The sequence below is a fragment of the Humulus lupulus genome, chromosome 2 (genome assembly GCF_963169125.1).
Source record: "Humulus lupulus chromosome 2, drHumLupu1.1, whole genome shotgun sequence".
Taxonomy (NCBI): Eukaryota; Viridiplantae; Streptophyta; class Magnoliopsida; order Rosales; family Cannabaceae; genus Humulus; species Humulus lupulus.
The window spans coordinates 246,465,921-246,490,461 of record NC_084794.1 but is presented as its reverse complement, the minus strand read 5'-3'; the positions used below and the strand labels follow the sequence as shown (position 1 = coordinate 246,490,461).

General features: G+C 38.6%; 1 protein-coding gene and 1 non-coding gene across 2 annotated transcripts; both read right to left on the bottom strand.

Moving 5' to 3' along the window:
• Positions 1-2,655: 2,655 nt before the first annotated feature.
• Positions 2,656-2,762, bottom strand: LOC133820066 (small nucleolar RNA R71). The gene has a single exon (XR_009886500.1). It is a non-coding gene; the product is annotated as a small nucleolar RNA R71 (small nucleolar RNA).
• Positions 2,763-17,490: 14,728 nt separating this feature from the next.
• On the bottom strand, positions 17,491-20,711 carry LOC133819155 (ATP sulfurylase 1, chloroplastic-like). The gene is made up of 5 exons (XM_062252327.1): positions 20,072-20,711; positions 18,686-19,091; positions 18,279-18,539; positions 18,098-18,184; positions 17,491-17,952 (listed from the first exon to the last, which is right to left on the bottom strand). Exons 1-5 carry the CDS (start codon positions 20,575-20,577, stop codon positions 17,809-17,811), a joined length of 1,404 nt encoding a protein of 467 aa, XP_062108311.1. The 5' UTR covers positions 20,578-20,711; the 3' UTR covers positions 17,491-17,808.
• Positions 20,712-24,541: the final 3,830 nt, after the last annotated feature.

The following is a 24,541-nucleotide window of genomic DNA, read 5'->3' as shown; positions in this document are numbered from 1 at the left end:
GGATGATTCTTGAAACCTTTCTATTTCTCATTTTATCATTTCATAAAAAAGACAACACCAAAATCTCAAATCTCTTTTCATTTCCATTTTTATTTATTTCATGTTACTAACTTTTTGTGTTATTTTCTACTAATCTTTTTGGTTTTAGGTTACCTCCTTGTGGATCGATCGCCCGATTTTACTACAACTACCGCTTAGTGGTAGACACATTTTGGGCGTTAAACAAATTTTGGCACCGTTGCCAAGGAGGTAGTTTTCAAAGGTTTAGTGAAATTTTTACCAAAATGTTAGTAACTTTATTTGTATTTTTGTTGGTATGGATATTGTGTTAATATAGTTTTTTTTTATTTACAAATTTTTAGTTAATATAATTATTATTATAAAAAAACTAAAAATCATAAAAAAATAGTTATTTGTATTTTTTTTTTCTTTCTTCCTTTTTTTTGGTAAAACAAAAAAAATCATATATATAAATATTCATATATATATATATATCTATATAAAAAAAACAAAAAGTAGAGAAATAAAAAAAACGTAAAAAAATATATATTTTTTCTTTTCCTTTCTAAAAAATCATATAAATTTATATATAATTTTTATTAGTTAATTCCTATTTCGTTTCTCTTTCTTAATTTATTTTCAATTTTTTTTAGTTTAATAAATATTTGAAAAAAAAAAAGAGGATCAAGCTTGCTATTTTATCTTCACTTCAATTTTTTTCTTTATTTTATTTTTGTCTTGATTATTTTGTTGCTTTTGGTTCCTTAGTTTAGACTTTTCTTTTTCTTTGCCTTAGTTTTCCTTATAATTTAGGCTTTCCAAAAAAAAAAAAAAAGCAACCTAAAATTGCATAGAATTGTTCATAAAATTTCGATCATAAAACACTTAGTATTGGGAACAATTGTGTAATATTACAAATGGTAGAAACTGATATTGTTCTATCTAGAAAGATTGGTTGTTAAATAAGGTTTGTGATAGCATTACCCCCCACACTTACCTGGGAGCCCCGAAGAGTTCTGCCTAGGCAAGTGTGGGTCCAAAGCGGTACCTTGGCAACCTTCCTAATCGGCCTGGGAACATTTCGAGCATATAACTTTGCACTATTACATTGGTGAACTTATTACTATAAGAAAACCAAGCTTGTTCTGTCAAAATAAGCAATTTCACTCTGCTTAAAGGTTTTTTGGTCGAAAAGGTTAACTTGTGATCCACCATACTTACTCATTAACCTTGGGGAGTTCTAGTAAGGCGTTGGAGATCACCCCAAAACCTCAGAATCTACCTAGGAACAAGTTTAACAAAAAAATCAAATCAAAAAAATAAAAATAAAAACATAAAATAAAATATAATTCTGATTTCCGAGAGTGGATGAATCATCATGAAACTTCCAGTGACACTTCTTCCAATTCATCTGCCACTCCTTTCGGAACTTCTTCCATCAATACTGCTTCTCCACAAACTTTAGCTGATAATAATTCATTCGCAATGATGAAATCCAACCAAGAAATCTCAATGACTACCTCTGTTGACGCCGCTTTTCGTCAACAGTGAAAAATGAGCACGAAAACAATAATCAGTTATGGTCAATAAAAATATGATAACACAAACGAGATTTTTTACGTGGTTCAGCAGTTAAATCTGCCTACTCCACGAGTCTTTGTTATTAAACTTAAGATGATCTCTAAAAATTCTTCAAGGATGAATTCTCCAGAGTTTTCTCTCAAGATCACAAAAATTATGTCATTTACAATGGTGCATGACCTCTCTATTTATAGAGAAGATTTCATAATACTATCCCACATATTTCGGGAAGTTATTCTGTATATGCAAATAAATTAAATGGCATTAAAAGCTTGCAATCCTATATACAAGGAAACGTCCCCTGAAGATCAGGGGGCGTATAACTGAACAAATAATATCCCTTGATTATAGGGGATTTATAGCAATCAATGTAGACCGCGTCTCTCATTGATGATTCATAAAGATATTCAAAATTATTATCTTATATCGCCAAGGCCCTATTTACCCAGGTCTCTTGTTGGATTTCGAGCTATAGCATCTTCCCGAGACTACATGACTTCGAGCTCATACGTGTGTCAAGCTCGGAACCCTAATCCGAGGCTATCCCGAGAATAGACGTACTTCGAGGTCAACCTTTCGAGCTTGTGAAGATCTCGAGGTTACCATCTTCGAAATTGTCTCTGCTTCGCAGGCTCGATGCCTATGCTTCGGACGTGTTCCAGATATTACGATTCCATTCATTACGAATCCAGCTTTCGAGGTCACAATTCTCATGGCTCGAAATCTGGGTGTAACAACCTCCATCCTACTCACACTTCCATGCCTTCATGCATTATCTTCCCTCCTAATATGCCTGCATTAGACTTTAAACCTGACATGATTCAACTCTTGCCAACATTTCATGGAATGGAAAACGAGAGCCCATACGTGCATATTAGAGAATTTGAAGAAGTAGTAGCCACGTTCTATAACCAAGTCGAAAATGTTGATTTTGTGCGACTAAAACTCTTCCCTTTCTCCTTGAAGGACAATGTCAAAAGCTGGTTATACTCTTTGAGGCCTAGGTCTATTGAAACATAGGAGGAAATGACCTAATATTTCTTTCTGAAACACTTCCCCAGCCATAATATCAATAGTCTAAAATGACTAATTTCCACATTTTCCCAAAAGGACAATGAAGCGTTCTATCAAGTTTGGGAAAGATTCAAGGATCTGTTGAATCAATGCCCGCACCATGGCTATGAGAACTAGCATTTATTCAGTTACTTCTATGAAGGCCTCACGAGTCGTGAGCGCCAGTTTGTAGAAATGCTATGCAATGGGGAATTCCTCAAAAAAGAGCCAGACGATGCTCTTGAATATTTCGAAGAAATCGCAAAAAAAATCTCACACATGGACTAGTCCAAGTGCTACTGATAGCACCAAACGACACAAACCATTTGGGATCTATCAACTTCAAGAAGAGGATAGTGTTAAGGCCCAACTCGAAGCTTTGAAAAAGCAGTTTGACGTCTTAATGATGAAAAATAGCCTTTGCACATGATTGCTCAAGCAAAACCGCAAGAACCTTGCTTTGTTTGTGGAGGGACGGAGCATTTAGCTAAGGACTGCTTAGCTTTTAATGAAATGAGGGGGGTTTATGAGGAGCAATGCAATGCCTTAGGGGCATATAACAAGCCATTCTCCCATACGCACAACCCTAGTTGGAGAAACCACCCAAATTTCAGTTGGAGAGATTCCAACCAAGCTCAATCGTCTGGAGGCCAATGGAGAAATGAGCAGCAAGTTCAACCATCAAAGGCGTATTCTGCACCTCAATACAATGCTCATCCACAATGAAATTCTCTCGAGAATGCCCTTATGCATTCATAGAGGAACAATCCAAACTAAAATGCCAAATGATGGAAGAAATCAAGGAAATGAAATGTCAATTCTCAAAATTGACTGAATCCTTGGCCATTCCGAAAAAAGGCAAACTTCCTTCCCAACCGAAATTCAATGTGCAAGGTCAACATATGGCCCAATCTTCAAATTCCAATTATCAAAATGTTAAGGAAGTAAATTCCATCACGACTAGAAGTGGCAATGTGACCTAGTCTCAAGTGCCATAAATACGTCATATTATCGTTATCGGTCTTTTGACGTTTATTGGTCCTAGGTTTAGCTATTTTCAATAAATCATTGATAAGAGCGAGGGGTTCATTAGGTCGCAGAATATAAAGCCCGTTTTCCAAACATGCAATACACAATTGTGATCCATTGAAGGAAATAGATATATTAGAAGTTGTGAAAGTCATAACAAATTGTTCTAATTGCAACATGGAAACTGGAATTAAATTTCTACTAAAATTCAGAATGAAAAAGACATCTTTTAAAATTAAAAATTTATTTCCGAACTTCAGATGAGCTCTTCCTCTAGCTTGGACCGCAACGAACGCTCTATTCCCAACTCTAAGTTGTAAGCCGCCTTCGTTCACTTCCTCCCATGATTCAAGAAGTTGTAAAGAGTTACAAATATGGTTAGTAGATCCAGAATCAATAATCCAAACAGAGTTATCATTCTCTATAAAACATGCTTCCAAGATAAATTAACTATAATCATTAACTTTGTTTTTAGCTAATAGAAACTTGGGGAAATCCTGTTTCCAATGCCCCTTCTCTTTGTAGTGAAAACACTTACCTTTACCTTTCTTGTTTTTCTTGTTCTTCCCCTTAGGTGTCTGTGCACTTGGTTGTGCACTCGTCTTTGCAGCCTTTGCAGGCTTGGGGTTATTGTTTTGTCCACCTTTCCTCTTGTTTCCAGCTTTCGAAGACGAAGCTTGGTTAGCTTCAGCCTTAGCTGGATCAGCAGTAGTAGTAGTAGTTGTCTTCTTTTCTCCTCCCTTACTTGGTCCACCCATGATAGACTCAAAAGTCTAAAGCTCGTTCATGAGTTGCGTCAGACCATAGTTGAGTTTATTCAACACATAGTTGGTGGTGAATGGTAGGAAAGCTGGAGAGAGGTTGTTGAGGATTAAGCCAGCTTGAGTTTCCTCATCTATTATGGCTCCATGCAGTTTAGCTTCCTGAAATTAGTTTGTCATCTTGATCAAGTGATCATGAACATGTTGAGAAGGTGTCATCCGAGCATTGGCAGTGCCATCGCAAACGTGCGGACACAGTGCTTGTTATGGGGATTCCTCAATCATGACGAATTCAGAGTTGTCACCAATTAACTCTATGTTGATATTTTGCTTCCAATTAAGGAAGTTTTCTCCTGTGAGTTTCTCCATCGAAAGTTGAGAAAAGATGGGAGTAGACACAGACACTGCTTATCTTAAAACTACAAATTACCAATAAAATAGAAATCAATCACATTTGCTCAATAAAACTTCTATTCACACAAATTTCAAGAAATAGCACAACATATACCAAAATATGTAAGATATGAGAAAAAAATACCAAAAACAATCATATCTATATTTCTTTATGTTTTTAACTAATCTATGATATCCTTGTCCCGGTTGACGAGAGTCAAAAATACCACTAGTTAAATAGAGTTGTAAACTCATTTAACAATGGACACCACTATTAACAACCTACTATTCGATCAAAATAAGAAAACAAAATCTCTTAATTTATAAGCTAGACCCACGATTTCGATAATCATAGATTTAGTCCTAGTAGTCACCATAGGGGTGAGTCTAGTAGAATTTGACCTATAATTATCTATCTTTCAAGATCTAACATTGTCAAAATAACTAATGAACACCTTCCGTAGGGGGACGAATCAAAGCGCCTTGAGGCCCTACTAAGCTATTGACTATGTTAAACCAACGGTGGAGATCGAATAAAATTCTTAAAATAAGCTCATTATTAAATTAAAAATAGTATTTTATTATTTATTTTTAGAAAATTAATGACTATGGTTTTCCAAAAAAAAATTAAATAGATTAAATTTTTAAAACCAAAGTCCTATAATTTCCTATTAATTCTAAAGTGTCACATTGAAACAAATTCAATTCATTTAAAATTAATTTGTTGCTAATAAATATTTAGTTTTAACTAATATAATGAACCTATACAATTAAGTCCAACTCAGGTAAATGGGCCTTAACAATTGGGCTTGTATGGAGGAGGGCTGGGTCCAGTATGTCGTTCCCACTACAAAGGTCATCTATCTTCCATACAAGGTCTAAAAGACAGGAATTTAAACATTCGTTTTATTAATTGCTATTAATTGATTAGGCCTACTATAGTCTTGCAAAGCAAATGGGTATTCACAAGTGGAATCACCCACAAGAGAGGAATTTAAACTTTACATTTTCTAATGGGCCCAAATCAAACCTATCATTTTATGAATATTTTATTTGGCAAAATCCATATATCTAACAAACATATGGGCCACTATATGCATCTAAGCCCAATTGCAAAAATACCATATATAGTGCAAACAGACATGTTATAATTAGATGGGCCTAATCATGTTACTATATGAGCAATTCTATGAATTTATGCAAAAATACCATAATTTATTTCATTTGCAAAAATACCACAACTAATTATCTAGAATTTATCAAAAAAATCAAATTAATTAAATTTTTACAAAAAATAAGTCAATTTAAATTAAATTTATCAACAATTAACAATAGTTAATTTAAATTTCATTTATCAACAATCAACTTGGTTTAGGTTAATTTGAAAAAAAATATATTAATTTAATTTAAATAGGATTTATCAACAATTAACCAAAGTTAATTTAAATCTCATTTATAAAAAAAATATTTTATTAATTGGCTGAAAAAATTAATATTTTTCAAAATTTAACTAATTTTAAATTTTAAAATCAATATCTAAACTGTTTTTCAAAAAAAATATCTTGTGTTGTTACAATTATTTGCTAATATTTTAACCATTTAAAAAATATATATATAAATAGTTATAACAACCCTAAAATATCTTAAAACGGCTAAACAAATTCAAATATCCATGAAAATATCTAACTAACAAATTTCAAAATTCAAATAATTTAAATATTAAAAACTATAGAATAAATAAATATTTATATGTTCAAATAAAGATTTAATAAAAATATCAACAATTTAAAAGAAAATATCTTAAATATCTGATATCTTAATTCTAATATTTTAATATATTAAAAGATTTAAAATTAAGTTGTTAGTCTATTTTTAAATTTGAATTTGAATCTTTGTAGAAAATATCTAATTATTTAAATCTCAACTAACAAAAATATCTTACTTTAAAAAACAATTTTAAATGCAAAAAATTTTTTGATATTTTTTGTTTTTTATTATAAATAATTTATTTCCACAAATTTTTTTTTCTTTAATTTTCATAAAAAAAAAAAAAATTAATTGGGTTGGGCGCGCGGCTGCGCATGGGCTGTCAGGCTAAAAAATTTCCAAAAAAAATTTTGAGCAATTTTTCAAACCAAAACAATTTTCTAATTAATTTTTAACATTTTTACATAAAATAAAGCATATAAAACACTAAAAAATAACCTAAAAATTACTAATAATCACATAAAATCAATATTCTTCATAATAACATGAAACCATCCAATTATTCAAACACATCAAATAATCCAATTTTTAACATGTTCATGCATGAAAATAAAGAATACCAAAGGCTCTGAGGCCCGTTGTTAGGAAAACTGATACATGATCTTTATTTATTTTCATGTAGATCTAATATTAAACAAATTAATATGAGAAAACCTAGAACATAATTCTAAAATTGAATTCAAAGAGAAACAAATATAAGAATACTTACAGTATACGCAGCGGAATGAAAGAGTCATTCCTTTAGTTTCTCTAACTCTTGTATCATTTCTGTCGCAGAGTATTATCAAGAAACTGAACCATTCTTCTAATTTCTTCACAGCCTTCCAAAGTATCCTTAGAATCACCTAGACTAGAGTGAGCAATTCTCAACACATGAGATAGATACAGAGAGAAGAAGAGAAAATAACAAAGAGGTTTAGAAAATGACTTATGTTTAGAGAGAATCTAAAACTATCAAAAAACCAGTGATTAAACGTATCTGTCGTCTATCTTGACTTCTCTCCAAGCACTCCTTTTATAGACTCAATTAGGTCATTTAATTTAATTAAAAAATCAATAAAATAATATCCAATTTGAAGTCCTATGTCGAAATTATTATGGGCTTTAGGCCCATGAAATTTTCCATTTGATTATAAGCTCATTGGACTTAAAATCAAGGCCTGCATTATTTTCTATTGATTTAATTAATTAAATAATTATTTAAATCCTTTATCAAATTAATTATTTATAATTTTAACCTTGATTTAAACTTATTTATTAATTTAGATACAAATTTATCTTAATTAATAAATCTGCTATAATTTCTCTTTTCTTCTAAAAAATACATATCTCTGCGAAACTATCCAAAATTAACGTGGTCAACTTTGATAATCCTAATTGATAATTAAATCAATTCATTGAGACTATCTAGATTATTTTATCCAAGGTGCAATGGGGACCATGGGCCTATGAAATCAAACTCCAATAAGTTATCATAACTCTAACAAATAAATTTACTAACTTATTAATTCCTCGTGACTCCACTATAGACTCGGAATTGCACTCTTGAATTCATAGAACGCTCTATAACAAATATAGATATGCTATTAATTATCCATTATTACAACCATAATTGTCACTTAATCTTCTATAGATGGTCTACAATGAGATAGGACTAAAATACTGTTTTACCCCTCATTGTATTTTATCCTTAAAACACTTAGTTCCTTGTAAATGATATTTCAGTAAACTAATTTAATTACTGAAATGAGATCTCTATAATTTAACACCTTGAACCAAACTAAAAGAAAACCATCGTTTCACTTCTTCATCAGAAGCTATAGATGTTCATATCTATGATTAACACTCCCACTCAATTATACTACTGAGTTCCCAAGATGTAAGTATGGGCTAGTCCGTAGGATAAGCTGGTAACGAACAAGTCAAAGAACTCAAATAATACAATCAGATAGAATACTAACCACTCAGAATTGAGATTGAATTGACCTATGGTCAACTATATGATATGACTAGGATATATAATAACGGTATGTTTACTTATCTTATCAACTGTCAATATCGATCATGTCCGATGTAACAAATACATCTGATCTTATCTACTTGGCTAATGTTCTAGAAAGAACATAACAATGTAATGTGTAAGTAGATCATATCGTAGATTGGCAAGTCAGTGTAAATCTTGTGCACTGACTATTCTTAGGACTAACTTATTTTGAACATATAATCATATTTATATTCCACTCTGATTATGTCATTATAAATAAGAGTAGCTATATGCTCAGGATAATCGAAGTTTATATTAAAAAAATAATCATGAAAATAAAACATGTGAGCAAAGTGATTGACCAAGTCAAAAAATGATTTCTATTCTTTTATTGATAATAAAATGAGATTACAAAGAATTTGGGTTTTAATTAGGGCATAAAACCCCAACAGTGGCTTCCAAGGGGCAAGATTCTGGTCCTCTATTGGCATCCTCTATTGTGTCCAATGTGTCGAAGAATCAGCTGTTGGAGCTATCCGTTAAGTATCGTATTGGCAAGGAATACAAGTTGTATCCTTCCAATAACTGTCGGGCCGATAATCCCCCCTAGGGGTGCGTTGCCGTGAGCGAGCATATCTTGAAAGCAGGTGGGACCATTCCTTTACACCCATTTTTCACCATGATGCTTAACCACTTCGACCTTGCTCCGCTCCAGCTGGCGCCTAACAGCTGGCTGACCTTAAGCTGCCTATACATGGCATTTACTGAGCACAACCAACATGCTCCTATAGCTCGAGAGGTGCATTTTATGTATAACCTCATGCCAACCCAATCCAAAGGCTTTTATTTCTTGCAAAAGGCCAATTCCCAGGTTTCCCTCATAGAGGGCTCTGTATCAAACCCGAGGTCCTGGAAGCAGGACTTTTTCTTCATAAAAGGTCCCTTTTTCGTACGTGAACGCTTTTGCTTATCCTCAAGTAAGTACTTCAAGCTTGTCTTCCTTTTACTTTGAATTGGTTATTTTGGAACTTATGCTTATATTTGTAATTGTGTTGATTGTGCAGAGGATTTTGGTAACCTTGACGTTCTTGAGTCGAAGGCAGCACCAGTGGACAACTTCATCAATGCCGACCCCACCAAGAAAATGGCCACCCGCCTCTTCACCGTGGCAAACCTGAACCGCCATAACCTATCCGCGGTTTCGGATCCAGACGCATTGTGGCACATTTCCAAGCGAAGGAAGAAGGAGCCTTTAGTTGAGCATCACTCTGACGAGGGAGACGTGGAGTAGGTGCCTGAGGATGTTTCCCCAGAGCCCAGACGTCCACACCGGTCATCTTCGTCTCCCAGGGGGTTCCCTCCTTTGGTCCCTATGGACCATGACATGGCCTCTCACTCCCGCGATCCGCAGGCCATACCGGGGTGCTTCGTCGTGCCCTTTTCTAAGGAATATTATACTTTTCCTCATGCTCCCATCAATCCTGGTTCGTCGGGGGGCCATTTTCCTGGTGTTCCTGCGCTTTCTCCTCCTTCGGTGAGTGGGTCATCTGTCCCTGCTCAGCCGAGCGCCCCTGACTCGGAGGGGGCACCCTGGGTGGGTCGTATGGCGACCTCTTATGGGCAAAGGTATACCCGGGTCGGCGAGGGTCTTCCTGAGACTAAGTGGAGAAGTCTCGGGTATTTTTCCATGTCAGAGCTTGGGGAGACTCTTGTGCGCTCCACAACTTGGGTGAGTTCATGCGTCTCACATTGGCCTTACTCTTTCCCTTTTCTTTTGTTTTGGATTCTTTGTTTTCTCATCATCATTATTTTTTATATACGATTTTTTTTTTTTTGTGCAGGCTTCTCTGGTGGCCCAACGCTTCGCTGATTCGGCGCAGGACCTCTCCTCGTCGAATGTTGAAAGGGACTGTCTAACGATCAAGGTTTAGGAGCTTGAGAGGGAACTCACTGATACCAAGCTTAAGCTTGAGAAGGCCCTAGCAAAGGCCTCTTCATCGTCGAAAAAGAAGAAGAGGGCGAATTCCAAGGCCATGATGCTGTAGGAGAAGGTTGCTCGCCTAGAGGCCGATCTTGGGGGAGCAGAAGCTAAGGTCGCAATGTTGTAGGAGAGGGTCACTCTCCTAGAGGTGAATTTGGCTGAAATCGAGTACAAATCCATAGAGCGCACCCTCTATGGAGAGTGGAGGAAAAATCCTAACTTCGATTTCTCCTCCTTTGATGAGCACGCCATCACCAGGGTGACTGAGTGGAATGCTCGCGGCAGGAGTCCCTGAGATTTTGCTTCTGCAACATTATCATTTAATTCGATTTGGCTGTATGCTCATTTGAGCCTATCATTCTTTTTTTTTTTTATTTTGTTGGAATTTTTATAAGTCCTGCTACATTATCGCAACTCCTTTTATATATATATATATGATCATTTATTTTGGCTTCTCTATGCTAGAGATCTTTTCGAGCCCGCAAATAGAGGTTCGATAGGTCTCTCTTTTTTTCTTTTTTTTTTACTTTTTATTTATTATGCTTGAGGTCCTTTTGAGCCCACGCGAAGGGGTTTGATAGTGGTACACCTTGATTTTACTTGTAAGGATATGTTGACCCTTTGGGTTCTAGTCATCATTTTATATACTTTTGCATGCGCTTATTATTTCTTAAAAGAAGCATCATTCTTGTCATTATGCATAGTACTATTTTTGCAAGGATCTCTTTTATGGCCCTTTTTGGCTAGACGGCTTGGTGGCCACTCTAGGCTTATTGGTGGATGCTCTTCCTGAGGCCTTTCCTCTCGTGGAAGAATCAACCTTTACTAGGAGGCTCTTCCTAAGGCCTTTCCTCTCGTGGAGGTATCAGCCTTGAGGCTCTTCCTCTCGTGGAGGCATCAGCCTTTATTAGGAGGCTCTTCCTGAGGCTTTTCCTCTCGTGGAGTTATCAGCCTTTATCAGGAGGCTCTTCCTGAGGCTTTTCCTCTCGTGGAGGTATCAGCCTTTATTAGCAAGCTCTTCTTGAGGCCTTACCTCCCGTGGAGGTATCAGCCTTTATTAGGAGGCTCTTCCTGTAGGATCATTTGACCCTCTTGATGCTCACAAGGGTAGCTAATCCTTGTGAACTCGAGAGATTCCTTGCAAGGTTTTCTTCCTTATTTTTTTTATAAGGGTCTCTTTTAGAACCATTTTTGGCTATGTACCCTGCCCCCAAGTGGTTGGCGAGATTTATCTCATCAGGCACTTTGATCATTTTGCTCATGCGCTTTGATAATTCCAATTGGTGATAGGTACACAAAAGTTAGATATGTGCTCACGTAAATGAGGAGTGTGACATGCAAATAAAAACCATATTCATTAAAAATGAGAGTACATAGGTATTTGTGACGACGATGTTCTTACTACATATCAGGGCTTCTAAGTTACCCCTCTAATTCATAGTTGTTGGGGGGCTAACTATGGTAACCCCTTTGATTTATCATACTAAAAGTGGAGCTTTACCCGATGTTCCCTCTCCGGCACGTATGCACAACCATCGATTATGATCTCCTCAGTGACTTTGGGTTGAACTCTCTCGGGTTTGTGCCCCCATGCACTACCATCGCCATAAGTTTTGGCAGTCTCATGGCTATGCGAAGGGATGTGTTATAACATTCCCTTGCTCCTTTCTGTTCCCCTTTCACGCTCGCCCCCCCCCCCCCCCCCCCAACCCACTTGGGTATACTGAGGTTATTGCCTTCAATTCTCTTAAGGAGGGTCTCCCTAATACCGCGTTGAAGGTCGAGGAACAGTTTACTATGACAAAGTTCGTCATTACAGTGGTCTGTCTGGGTGGCGCTCCCATGGTGAGGGCTAACTCAATTGTGCCCAGGGATTGTATCGTGTCTCCTGTAAACCCATACAGGGATGTGTTACAAAGCTTTACGTTCAAAATACTCAGTCCCATCTTCTCTAAGGCCGAGCGATATAGGATGTCTACGGAGCTTCCATTTTCCACCAGGACCCGATGTACCCTCATGTTTGCAAGCTAAACAGTTAAAAAGCAAGGGGTCATTGTGAGGTAAATGCACACCCCGCGCATCTTATTTGTTGAAGGTTACTAAGTCATTTTCCCCTTTAATTTTTTCGGGGGGTCGTTGTTCTAAGCTTAGCATGCATGAGGGTGGGCTTCATCTAGCTTCCTTGGCGTACCTATCTCGCCATTTTCTCGATTCCCCCCTGAATCCTGGTCCTCTGAAGATCATCCTCACCTCTCCTTGCACTTCTAGGGCTACATCCCACGTTCATTGCGAGGGTGAACTTTCATTTTCTCTCTGGACGTATACACCCAAGTGTCCCCTACGTATGAGTTCCTTTATTTCCACCTTTAAATGAATGAAATCCGCGGTGGTGTGGCCAATGTCTTTATGATACTGATAGTACTTTCCAGGGTCTCTCTTTGACCGATCTCTCTTCATTGGTTGGGGTCTCCTAAAGGGGACCTGATTCTCGTTTTCTATGAAGATATGCTCCCTAGTATGTGTCAGGTCAATGTAGAAGGTGTGGGATGTTTTCCTAGGATTACCTCCGTGTTTGTGCTCCCTCTAGTGGTCATCTCTTGGGCCTTCATACACCCTTTTCTTTTTTGATTCATTCGAACTTTCAGGGGCTGAGGGCTTGACAAGTGATTCCTTTAAGTTCTCATGGTCGTCTTCGACACGAATGTACTTCTGTGCCCGCTCGTAGAAATCGTCTAAGTCTGTGACCTCCCTTTTGAGCATTTTATCCCAAAGCTTACTGCTTGGGTGCACTCCGTCCGTGATCGCCATCTTGAGTTCTCCCCTGATCAGGCTTCCCACTTTAGCCGCCTCCATGTTGAACCTATGGATGTAGCTCTTCAAGCTCTCTCCTTCACCTTGCTTTATATTAGCGAGACTAGTTCCCGGTAAGGTATAATCGTGTACGGCATGATGTTGTTGGAGAATCTTGTCGAAAAATTGTTGCCATGACCTAATAGACCCTGGTCGGAGTCTCTTGAACCATTTGTACGCATGTCCTTTTAACGTGACAGGGAAGCAGTGGCACCTGGCCCTGCTATTAATTCCTCTCAATTTCACTAGGCCATTGAACGTGTCTAGATGGTATTTGGGGTCCGTATCTCCCTCATAAGGGGTCATATGAGGTTCTTTAAAGTTAGCCGGGAGCTGTTCCAACTGGATTTCCCCGCATGAAGGGCGACTCGTAGTCGAACTTTTCATCGGTAATGTGCCCCTCAGACACCGTGACGATCTTGCTCCAAAGGCTCCTAATCTCGGTGTCTAGCTCATGTTGCCTCCGATTCAAGGAGTCCCTCAGCTCGGTAGGGTCGGCCTTTCTCTTTTCTCTACCCTTCGGAGGGGCCACAGGAGGTGTTTTCCTTACTTCAGACCTCCTTCTATTGAGCTTTTCTCTTAGGTCAGGTGGTGCCTCCCTAGAGGTGACTTCAGCGTCATTATAAGGGTTAGCGTTGTTCTTTTGCTCTGGCCCCTAGGGCTGCTTTGCATTCCCAGTATGTTCATGCTGCTTTGTCCGAGGGGTATTACTAGTGGAGAGCTGAGTCCTCCCATCATCCACAGGGACTATGGTTTCTCCACCCTCTGGGCCTGTTTCCTTTCGTCTAGGAAGGGGCACGCTTGATTTTCCTTGTAGTAGGTCGTTCAACACCTCTTGCATATTTCCTAAGGTGGTTTCTAGCCTTTGGTTCTTCTGGTGTAACTCACGTATCTCCTCTTCGTAAAATTGAGACCTAGAGCTCGAGCTTATATAATGCACTCGGTGACTCTTGCTCGGCTTGCGTGTTGATGGACCCGGATCTTGTCGGCCGGAGTTCGGCACCCGTGGTGGCCTTGGGGGCAGAAGCTCTCCGGCATCTCTCACGGGAGCAGCCACGGATCGCGGATGGTTCTCATCAGGCTGGACAGCTGGGGATGAAGCCTCCTTTTCATTCCCAGGAATCGTGGGCTTCTTTGGTGCATCCACATTTTTTGGTGGCGGAGGAATTTTCATGGAGGCTTTCAGCTGATCTCCGTCAAGGTGGACCTCCACCTCTTGTGGCTCTCTCAATCACTTAGAATGTCTTGGCATCTTTTCCTGCCAGAATCAATGGAAGAACAGTGGCTTGGCACTTATCCTTCCGCAGACGGTGCCAAACTGTTGACAGTGGAAACTCATCAACGAAATATAGATGGAAAACTCAAAGAATTAATCAGAACTTAATGAACGCAAAAGAACCTGTAGAAATATGAAGAAAAATTGCAAGTGAACAATAGAAGAAAAACTCGTATATGGCTATTAGAATAGTCTGATCTTACAAAATTTTCCCAACCCCTTTCAATGATGAAGTGGGTCCTTATTTATAGGTGAGCTCTAATGGCTCTAGGTACATTGTGGTCCCAAGAGGACAAAATGATTCACCTGCAAGTTGCAGGTGGTCGTGGAGCAGGTGGTAGTGGTGCTGAAGGAGTGGTGGTCGATCCATAGTACTTGTCAGTGGTCTTGGAAAAACATTCTGTCATGGTACTATGCCATGCCCCCACCACTACTTTTGTACAAATGTCAGGTACATGTTGGAGGAGGCCCTGCCATGTACCTTCCTTGTACTGTCGCTACTTGTTTGGCGTGATAGTGTGTTCGTACTCTGACCCTTCAAATATGCCTTGTTTCTACATGTTCTAAGTATCAAAGTCTTTAATGGTTATTATGGGCGGATTACTTAGTTCTTTTTATTTTACTTTGGGATCTCTTCTAGTTCTCTTCGCACTAATGCTTAGGAGGCCCTCCACTTCGCCTAGACTGGCTAGTGATGATGGGCCCCATTGGTGGCACTTGTCCTAGTGAGGAAGATAAGGCCTCTTTAACGGGGCCCTACGTAACCAACCACATCCAAGGCGTGAAGGAGGTGCCTGGTGGCGCAGGCGTGCGAGACGGTTGGTGCGTGGGCGCACGAGGCGCCTGATGGGCGGGCGCGCGAGGTGGTTGGTGCGCGGGCGCGCGAGGCGCCTAGTGGCGCAGGCGCGCGAGATGATTAGTGCACAGGCATGCGAGGCACCTAGCGCGCAGGTGCGCGAGGCGCCTGGTGGCGCAGGTGCGCGAGGCGCCTGGTGGCGCAGAAGCGCGAGGCGATTGGTGCACAGGTGCGCAAGGCACCTGGTGCGCGGGACCATTAGTGGGCATTTGAGGCGACGCATGCCGAAATGTGGCCTTTCAAGCCTTCATCCTTGCGAGGCGAGGCGAGATGGGCACTTTCTCGAAGGCCTCTTATGAGGCACGGGTCTCGCGTGGGGCGAGGCACGGGGTTGCTTGGCTTGCCCGAGGTCACTGAGGGTAAACCTCACTTTTTCTCTTGAGTGTCGACTATGGCTCTCTCAAGATCATGTCCAATTTTTGGCATTCACAATTTCCATTTTTATTTATTTCATGTTACTAACTTTTTGTGTTATTTTCTACTAATCTTTTGCTTTTAGGCTACCTCCTTGTGGATCGACCGCCCGATTTTACTACAACTATCGCTTAGTAGTAGTCACATTTTGGGAATTAAACAATTTTCTTGGTAATGGAAATCTCATTTCCATGTGTTCACCATGGGAATAATAAAACCCACGTATGGTGGAAGATGAGTGATAAGGAGACTCTTTTCCACAATCTTTTGCACTCTCTCTTTAGTTTTGTGACAAGTGTCACTTATTAGGTAATATTTATTTATACTTAATAATTAGTCATGATATTAAAACTTTATTATACTTATGACACATTAACTAAATTACACTACTATTTTTTTCACTTAAAAAATAATAAATATGTCTTTTAACAAAACCTAAGAAGAACTCTTCTCCACCCAAATGCAATCAAAGATTTTTTCACTCAAGTCTTGCATTGACTCGGTTCGTTTTGCAGAAAGTTGAAACTTCAACCCTGATTTCAACTATGATCCACGCATTTTCTGGGAAAATAATTGCGAAATGGAAGTTGTAGATCTATTTCTCATCTTTCTAAATAATTTTGAATAATCTCATTTAGAGTTTGGATGAGAAAGTTATGTGAGTTTTACTGAGGAGTGTCGAATCATGAAAAATACTTTGGACAATAAGTCGTGTGAGCCCTCGTGGAGTTCGTGCAATGGCTCGTGATGTCGCGACTTTAACTTATTTATAGGCCTTTTTAAAAGCCATTTAAATGGGAAATTCATAATTTCACTGAGGGTTATCATATGAGATTAAATCTAAACGTGGAGAGCAAGTCTTTGGAAAGAAAAACACAAGACAGGAGTGGATTTTGAAGATTGAAAACGGATCATCACACTTAGTTTTATCTTTTCTTCTTTTTTTTTATTTGATCTTATTCTTTTGAATTTCAAACCATGAATTGCTATTCTTGTTTTATATTTTATTTTAAGATGATGAACTAAATTCTTTTTCAAGGACTATAATGGAACCCTATGTTTAAAAATAAGTTTTCTTTTAAATTTTTTATTTTGATGTTCACATTAATTGTTTATATTGATTTGTACTTAATGTTTTCCAAAGAGTGATCAACTTTGAAATTGAATTAGTAGTCAAATTATGGCTAGACTTAATGATATTATTAGATTTAATTATGGCTAGACTTAATACTATTGATAGATTAGATTCAGTTGTGATTTGAAAGTTTATAATGGAAGAACATGGGGAGAAATTAATGATCTATATTTATAATGATTATTAGAATTCTTAACTTGCAATTAGATTATTTTCTTGAGTTATTATTTGACATGGATTAGAAGAAAAATACAATTTGGTGTTCTCGGTGGAGTTCATAAAATTAATAACAGTTACAAAATATAGAAGTGAATAGAAAAATTTTAATTTTTAAACTTGCATTTAATTGCTAATAGTTAAAGTTGAATTTTCGAAGTACAAATTGACAAGATTCAAAAGAACACACACCATTATGAACAGAATCAGTTGATTGAGCATTCCAATATTGAAATAAGACATTGCAGCACAATTAATCTCCTACATGAAAAGCAACCCCAATATGATACAATGCGCCCTCATGCACAAATGCACTAGAGTGCAAGATGCAATTTTGGGCACTAATTACAGATGAGGCAAGTTTTGTTTCTGTACCAAAGCCTCACATGCTTTTTATTAAGAAAAACTTGACACAACTTGTAGCAACAACCTGGATTACACAGGAGAATATTAGTAATTAAGGTTTCTCCCAATCAGATGGTATTACATATTATGTTGCAACAAAAATCTATCTAAGCTGGAACAGCTTCCGGGATGACTTTGCTGTTCTCTGCGGGAACTGCCAAACTATCATAGTATTCAACCAGCACTTGCCAACCACCAGGACACATAAAACCTTCTGGTGGATTCTCTTTGTTCCTCGCAAGTGTCCGCATCTGTAAATACACAAATCCATTTTAAGGTGCAATACAACTTTCACAAGGAAAAATCACCATAGTCACATTATATGCTTCTTTTCTTGCATGGCTAACTGAGTCAACAATAGAATTGGCTGAAATAACAGTTTTAAGAATAAAGTACCTTGGTGCCGGATATGAAGATGAAGTCCTGATGTCTTGATGGATCAAAGAAGGCCATTTTTCCTTGAGTTTTGTCATACGCAGCAACCTGCAACAGCAGCATATTAGTGATTGTTAGAGGATTTTAAATTGGGGAAAGCAATATTTTGTTAGATGTCATGGCATTTGTGTTATATGTTTACCTTAAAGGGAAGAATGTTAAGCCGCTCCAGTCCAGGTGCCATGCTCAATACTTTCTTTCCATGGTCAGCATCATATAGATCTCTTTTCTCAATCGGATGTCCCATACCAGCGGGGTCACGACCAACGATGTAAAAGTTTGCCCCTGCGTTTATTCTGGCCTTTGCATGCCACTGCACCTCAGTTGGGCCAGCATAGTGCATTGGAGAGGGGAATATGGAAACCACAGTCGTCTCTGGATCAAGAACACCATCCTCCAAAACCTGAGTGCATATTTAAGCAGAACAAAATCAGTACTACACTAACATTCATATCGATGCAAATTAAAAAATTATCTTAAAATTTGAATATTCCAATCTCAATACCTACTAAAATCCACGAGAAATAACAAAGTTGACGAAAAGCTAACCTTTTCGTGTTGCTTCATTCGCCAACTAAGTGGAACATCATCCGCCTTAGTATAGCCTCCCAAAGGATGGAGCAAGAGGATAGGATTCTTGTAACCCATCTCCAGAAGCCGGCGACGGGTATCAGTCATCAGCAAAGCATGGCCATTGTGCACAGGATTTCGAAGCTGGAAAGCAAACACAGCATCAGCATTGCGCTTTGTGAATTCCTCACGTAGTTCAGCAGGAGAGAACCGAAATCGATCAAGGCCATCATGGTACTTGATGGGTTCTAAAACCTCAAGATCACCCCCAATCAACCAATTCCCAGCATTGGTTATAGCTTGATCAACATAAGGCAAGCCAGGGGCGGTGGTTCCCCAAGTTCTTGCTATCCGTTCTTCTTTATGGTGTTTGTAGATCTCAATACTGAGATGATCAAATAATCAAACCAAGATGTCATTAGAAATCAAAATGAAACTAGATAATCCAGAAATAGGTATTTATGGAGGGTAACCTCAGTAAGTAAAGCACAAAACCACTATACATTATATTTTCCAACATCTTCATAAAGAAGATTAGAACTAATGTTTATCCGAAGACTTATGTTACCTTTAAAAGATTGGTTGGCTGACAAATAAAATTTACGCATAAGATACGCTATACTCTATTAAACTCCAATATAATGATAAACAGAAAAGCTTTTAATATATACTATATATTAAATATCAATTATTGAATTGTGAAAGTATGTAAAAAGTCGTTACAGTGTAAAACATATTATACCCCACCATACAGAAGTCCAGATTTAAAGAACACAAAATCATATATGAAAATGACCCATGTGGGAAGACTAAAACGCTCCCTCCTTTTTCTTAAGTACCTTTCAACTCACCTTCAAACAATAGACATCCGTTATATTGAACCTTCAACATTATACAACGAATCTTAACCAAGTTATAAATTGAGACTCAATATCAACAACCGTGCACGTTTAATTTTGAGTGCAATACTATGATTTAGACTTACATATCCTCAAAAGATAAAAACAAAATTCAAGTTCTTTATCATCATCGCCTGAGCCTCATAAATCTAAAACACACTAGCAGTATTTAATCACGTAAAACTCATTAAAAGTTGTACCAATCTGACATCATAAAAAATAACCAAAAAAACTAAATCTATATCTTTCTTCAAAATAAAACTCTCATATTCAATCTAAAACACTAGAACTCGTACCAAATTTTACTCCAACAACTCCATGAATTATAACAAAAGGCTTAAAACTTGTTTAAATAAAATTAAAAACTTTATATGAGGCGTAAACGACTTACTCTTAAGAATTGACAAAAAGTATAAAACTTGTGTAGATAAAAATAAAAACTTTATATGGAACATAAACGACTTACTCTTTAAGAATCGCCACCAGTTGATCGTCCGAGTCAACAAGAGCAACTCGGGTCGACTCGCCAATACGGCGTTTCTGCGAATCGTCGATGGCCAAAACAATCGGCACCGACATGTTCACTGCCGACCCGTCATCGAGTCGGAGCGAGTTGAAATGAAGCGTTTGGAGGAACTCGGATTCTCTCATGAACCCACGAAGAGGGCTGGCCCAACCTTCGCTGAGTACATGGACCCATTGGAGATCGATCCGGGAGAGATTGATTCTGGGCAAGTCCAGACCTTCTTTCTTCTTCTCTCTCCTCAGAGACTCGTCAACGAAGAGCTCCACGAGCTTCCCACCGTCCGGTTCGATCAAACCGCAGGAAACCCGGAGCCTCCTCCCAGCCCGGGACCCGGAACAACGGGAAAAGGAAACTTTGAGACTTGGCGTGAAATGGGTATTGAAGGTTTTGGGGAGAGCATGAGATGGGTACGGAGTTTTGGCGAAAAGGGTCGCCATGGACGCCATTGGAGGTGGAGACCCAGGCCTGGTTTTTTTTTTATAATGTTTTTATGTTAGTGGCAGTTTAAATTAAAAGGGAGCTTTTATTGTTAAAGTGGAGAAGGGTATTTTGGGAAATAAAAAGATGAGATTAGTCCCTAATCTCTAATCAAATTAATAATAAGGTGCAAATGTGCGAGACGGTAATTGATGTTGTGGTATTCTTATAAAGGAATTTAAAGGATCATTTGGTTAGGAAGTAACAGTCGGCCATTTTGGTCTCAATTCAAAAGATGAACCTAGACGCCTATTCGTCATTTTTGTGTGTCTAACAACTTGGATTGGAAACAACTTGGAAAACTCTCACTTTCTCTCGATAAAAAAAAAAAGGAAAAAAAATTGCTCAAAAAAAAAAAAGAAATATAGTCAATATATTCTCCTTTAAAAAACAAAAAAAAGTGATATTGTTGAACTGCAATTGGAATTTTAATACAAATGCATTTAAGAATAATATTGGATACTTTGTTGTTCACAGCGTGAAAATTAAAAAAAATAGGGAATTTACTTTATTCGTATCCCATGTTTTTTGTTTTAAAAAAATTTCATTTTGATAATCTGTATTGTTAATAATACTTATATAATATATTTTATTTTAAAATGATACAAATTTAATATCTTAAACTCAAATTTGATGTTATACGTAATTAAGTAATTAAATTTAAATTTTGAATTTATATAATTGAAAATATTTTTATTAAATTAGTAAAATTTTATTAGTTAAATTTAAGTTTAGGTACTAAATATGTATAATTTTAAAATACAGAGTACCAAATATATATGATTTCAAAATATTGTGTACTAAATTAACATTATTGTAAACATAGAATACCAAAATAATATTTTGCAAAAACATAAGTTACTAAATAGTTACCTACCAAAAAAAAATATCTATTTTTTGTATGGTATTTATATGTTTACTAGATACAAGTGCACGTTTGCTTAGTTTTATTTATAAAAATTATTAATTATTTTTATTAAATTTATATGTTGTCATAAAAATTTCAAATAAATAAACAATATTATATATAAAAGAATAACATAAACATATTAAAAGAAAAAGTAAATCAAAACATTATTTATGATTTTAAAATATATATATAATATGGTAATATTTTATATCACAAACTATTATATTTAAGGTACAAAACATTCATGATATTATTCAAATTACACATTAATGATTAGAGAATAAGTTTGTTTATTCTTGATAGAAGATAAATGATATACACGCGACACATATATATAATATTTATTGTTATTCAATATGAATATATATATATTTATATGAGTTAGATCAAATAAAAAATATAGCATGTTTTCTTTTTAAATATAAATGATAATTTTTTAATAAAAATTAAGATTATGTATTATATATACATAATTGAATATACACATGTACGCCCTGGTTTTCCCACGGGCTGTCATAATCAAGGTTAGTCCGTAAGCCTCCCCAGGTCAGAGATCTGGTTTTCCAGGTCGTACCCACTTAGCTCGAGGTATCCTCAAGAACTCGCCAATGCTGCCTAAGACTGGGGGAAGGAGTCCTTCAGGCCGAAGGTTAGGTCAGTGAAGCAGCTCGTTGTGCGAGCTTATGCTCGTGCATTCCTGATCCTTTGTGAAGTCAACACACGCAAGATAAACGTGCCTATATCTGACATCACGTGTCCGATATCTCCCTAACTTTCCGGTTACGCATCAGGAACGTGCGCATTCAGACGCCCACGGTTGGGTTGGGCCGTGCGGCCCATTATCTCCTTACAAACTGATTAGACCACACTTATGTGTCAGGTTTAGGAATTAATCATAAATGGTACAGAGTTGATATGACCAATGGGAAGGTCACGTGATGACCTCCCTACCAACTTCCAGGTGCCATCTCCTATAAATATGGGGACCCTGGGAGTTGATAGGGGTTGGAAAAAATAGTCTCTGAAGAGTCATATACTTTGTAAACCAAATACCCAGAATACATCAATAATATTAACTAGTGGAGTAGAATGATTTTAACCTTTGAACCACTTAAAAACGCGTCTTGAGTCACCTAGTTCACTCTCTAAGATTTCATATCTGTGACGGTTCTACCTTCAGCACTAATCCCTTTCTCTTCTTCTCTTAATTACTTGTTGGCGAAGAACCGCGTCAACAGTTTGGTGCTTTCATTGAGAGCAAGTTCGATTAGTGCTACCGCAAACACCCAACTATGGTGACCACTCGATCCAGACATGGCAACGAAACAGAACAGCATGATGGGCAGGAGGCCTACCATGTTGCCATCCCTGATGAGCAAATTCCTGAAATCCAGCAGAGGCCAGGAAAGCAGCCGGCGGGCCAGGACGACACTGGTAGCTCAGCACCCCGGCCACCTAATCCGAACCCGTGTTATTATACTGCGGTGGAGATGGAGAATGCTCAACTGAGGAGCCAGTTAGCAACAGCCGGTCGGCAAATCCAGGATATTCTGGCCCGACTACCCCCTCTCACAACCAATGTTAACGTTGGAGAGAGGCAAGGTGAGGCTCCTAAGTCTCGCCGGAGTAATCGGTCCAGACATAGCCGTTCAGATAGGCCTCATGCAGCCAACTCTGCCCCTTCATCACACCATCAAGAGGCAAACTTCAGGGAAATGCCTGGGGTCAGACAACAGGAATACAGCCGTTCAGTGAGGACGTCAACCCCTAGCTCTCAACCTTCCTCGAGGGCGCCCAGGAGAGCTCGAGGAAACTCCTGAAGGAGATCCGGGGCGGGCCAGCAGCGCCAGCCAGTCCCAGAAAGACCGTCCTGCACCTCGTCCAGCTCGCCCTGCGCAGGACCAGCAAGCTGGCAGGGCCGAAAGGCCCCCGCCAAATTTGATCCGTACGGACGGAACTAGGATCGCCTCCCCAGTCAGGCATCCCCCTTCTCCAATCAGATACCCATCTCCTCAGCCCATTCGGGACGTCCCAGCCTACAGGAGTAGTAGGAGAGACCTGCCGTCGGCTGGGCCTTCCTAGCGCAGCAGGGTGCCAGGGGAAGGATCAGGTCGTAACCGCCAAAGACGCACTCCAAGCCTATCCAGCAGGAGCCACTGGACCGGTAGTCGCCGGAGTGATCTCTCGGGAGGAGACCTGCGTCAGCGACTGAGTTCGGCACAAAGTATCCAGACTACACAAGGAGGTGACCTCCGAGATCACCTCAACTCTCACAGAGACGATCGAACCGAAGATGGTAGGCAGGGCCGCTCGGCGGGGGTCCGATCCGAAGTACGTAACGGAGGGAATGTCCCAAATAACCTATCTCAAGATAGGAGGGGCAACAACCCACCTAATGTGTACAATGGGTCCGGAGCTGTGGAACAGCCCCGGAATAACCCAGGATCTCAGGAAAAAACCCTTGAGCGCCTAACTCAGATGGAGGAGCTGATGAGAAAGCTCCTGACAGAAAAAGAAAAAGACGAGTATGATTCTGGCGACGAAATGGAACTCTTCGCCCCCAATATAGCAGCGACGGCCTACCCATCTGGTTTCCGTATGCCCCATTTGTCAAAGTTTAACGGGGACGGGGACCCGTCGGATCATTTGGGGATGTTCAACACCCTAATGATGGCTCATAACATTGGCCCGGAGCTGCGTTGCTTGATCTTTCCTTCCACATTGATCGGACCTGCCAAGTAGTGGTTCAAGCAAAGTAAAAGACAGTCAATCAGTTCCTGGAAGACTTTTTCAGCTGACTTCAAAAGGGCATTCCGCGCCTCCCAGGCCGCCCGAATCCAGGCAGACTCCCTAGCTAACGTAAGACAGCAGCCCAGTGAGACGCTAAAAGCCTACTTGAGCAGATTCGCGAATGTCGCTGCTCGAGCTCGGGACACTGACGATAGCTCTAAGCTCATGGCCATGAGAACCGAAATCCTGGTCGGAGGAGACCTGTGGAAAGATATTTAGAGGAAGGGAGTCGG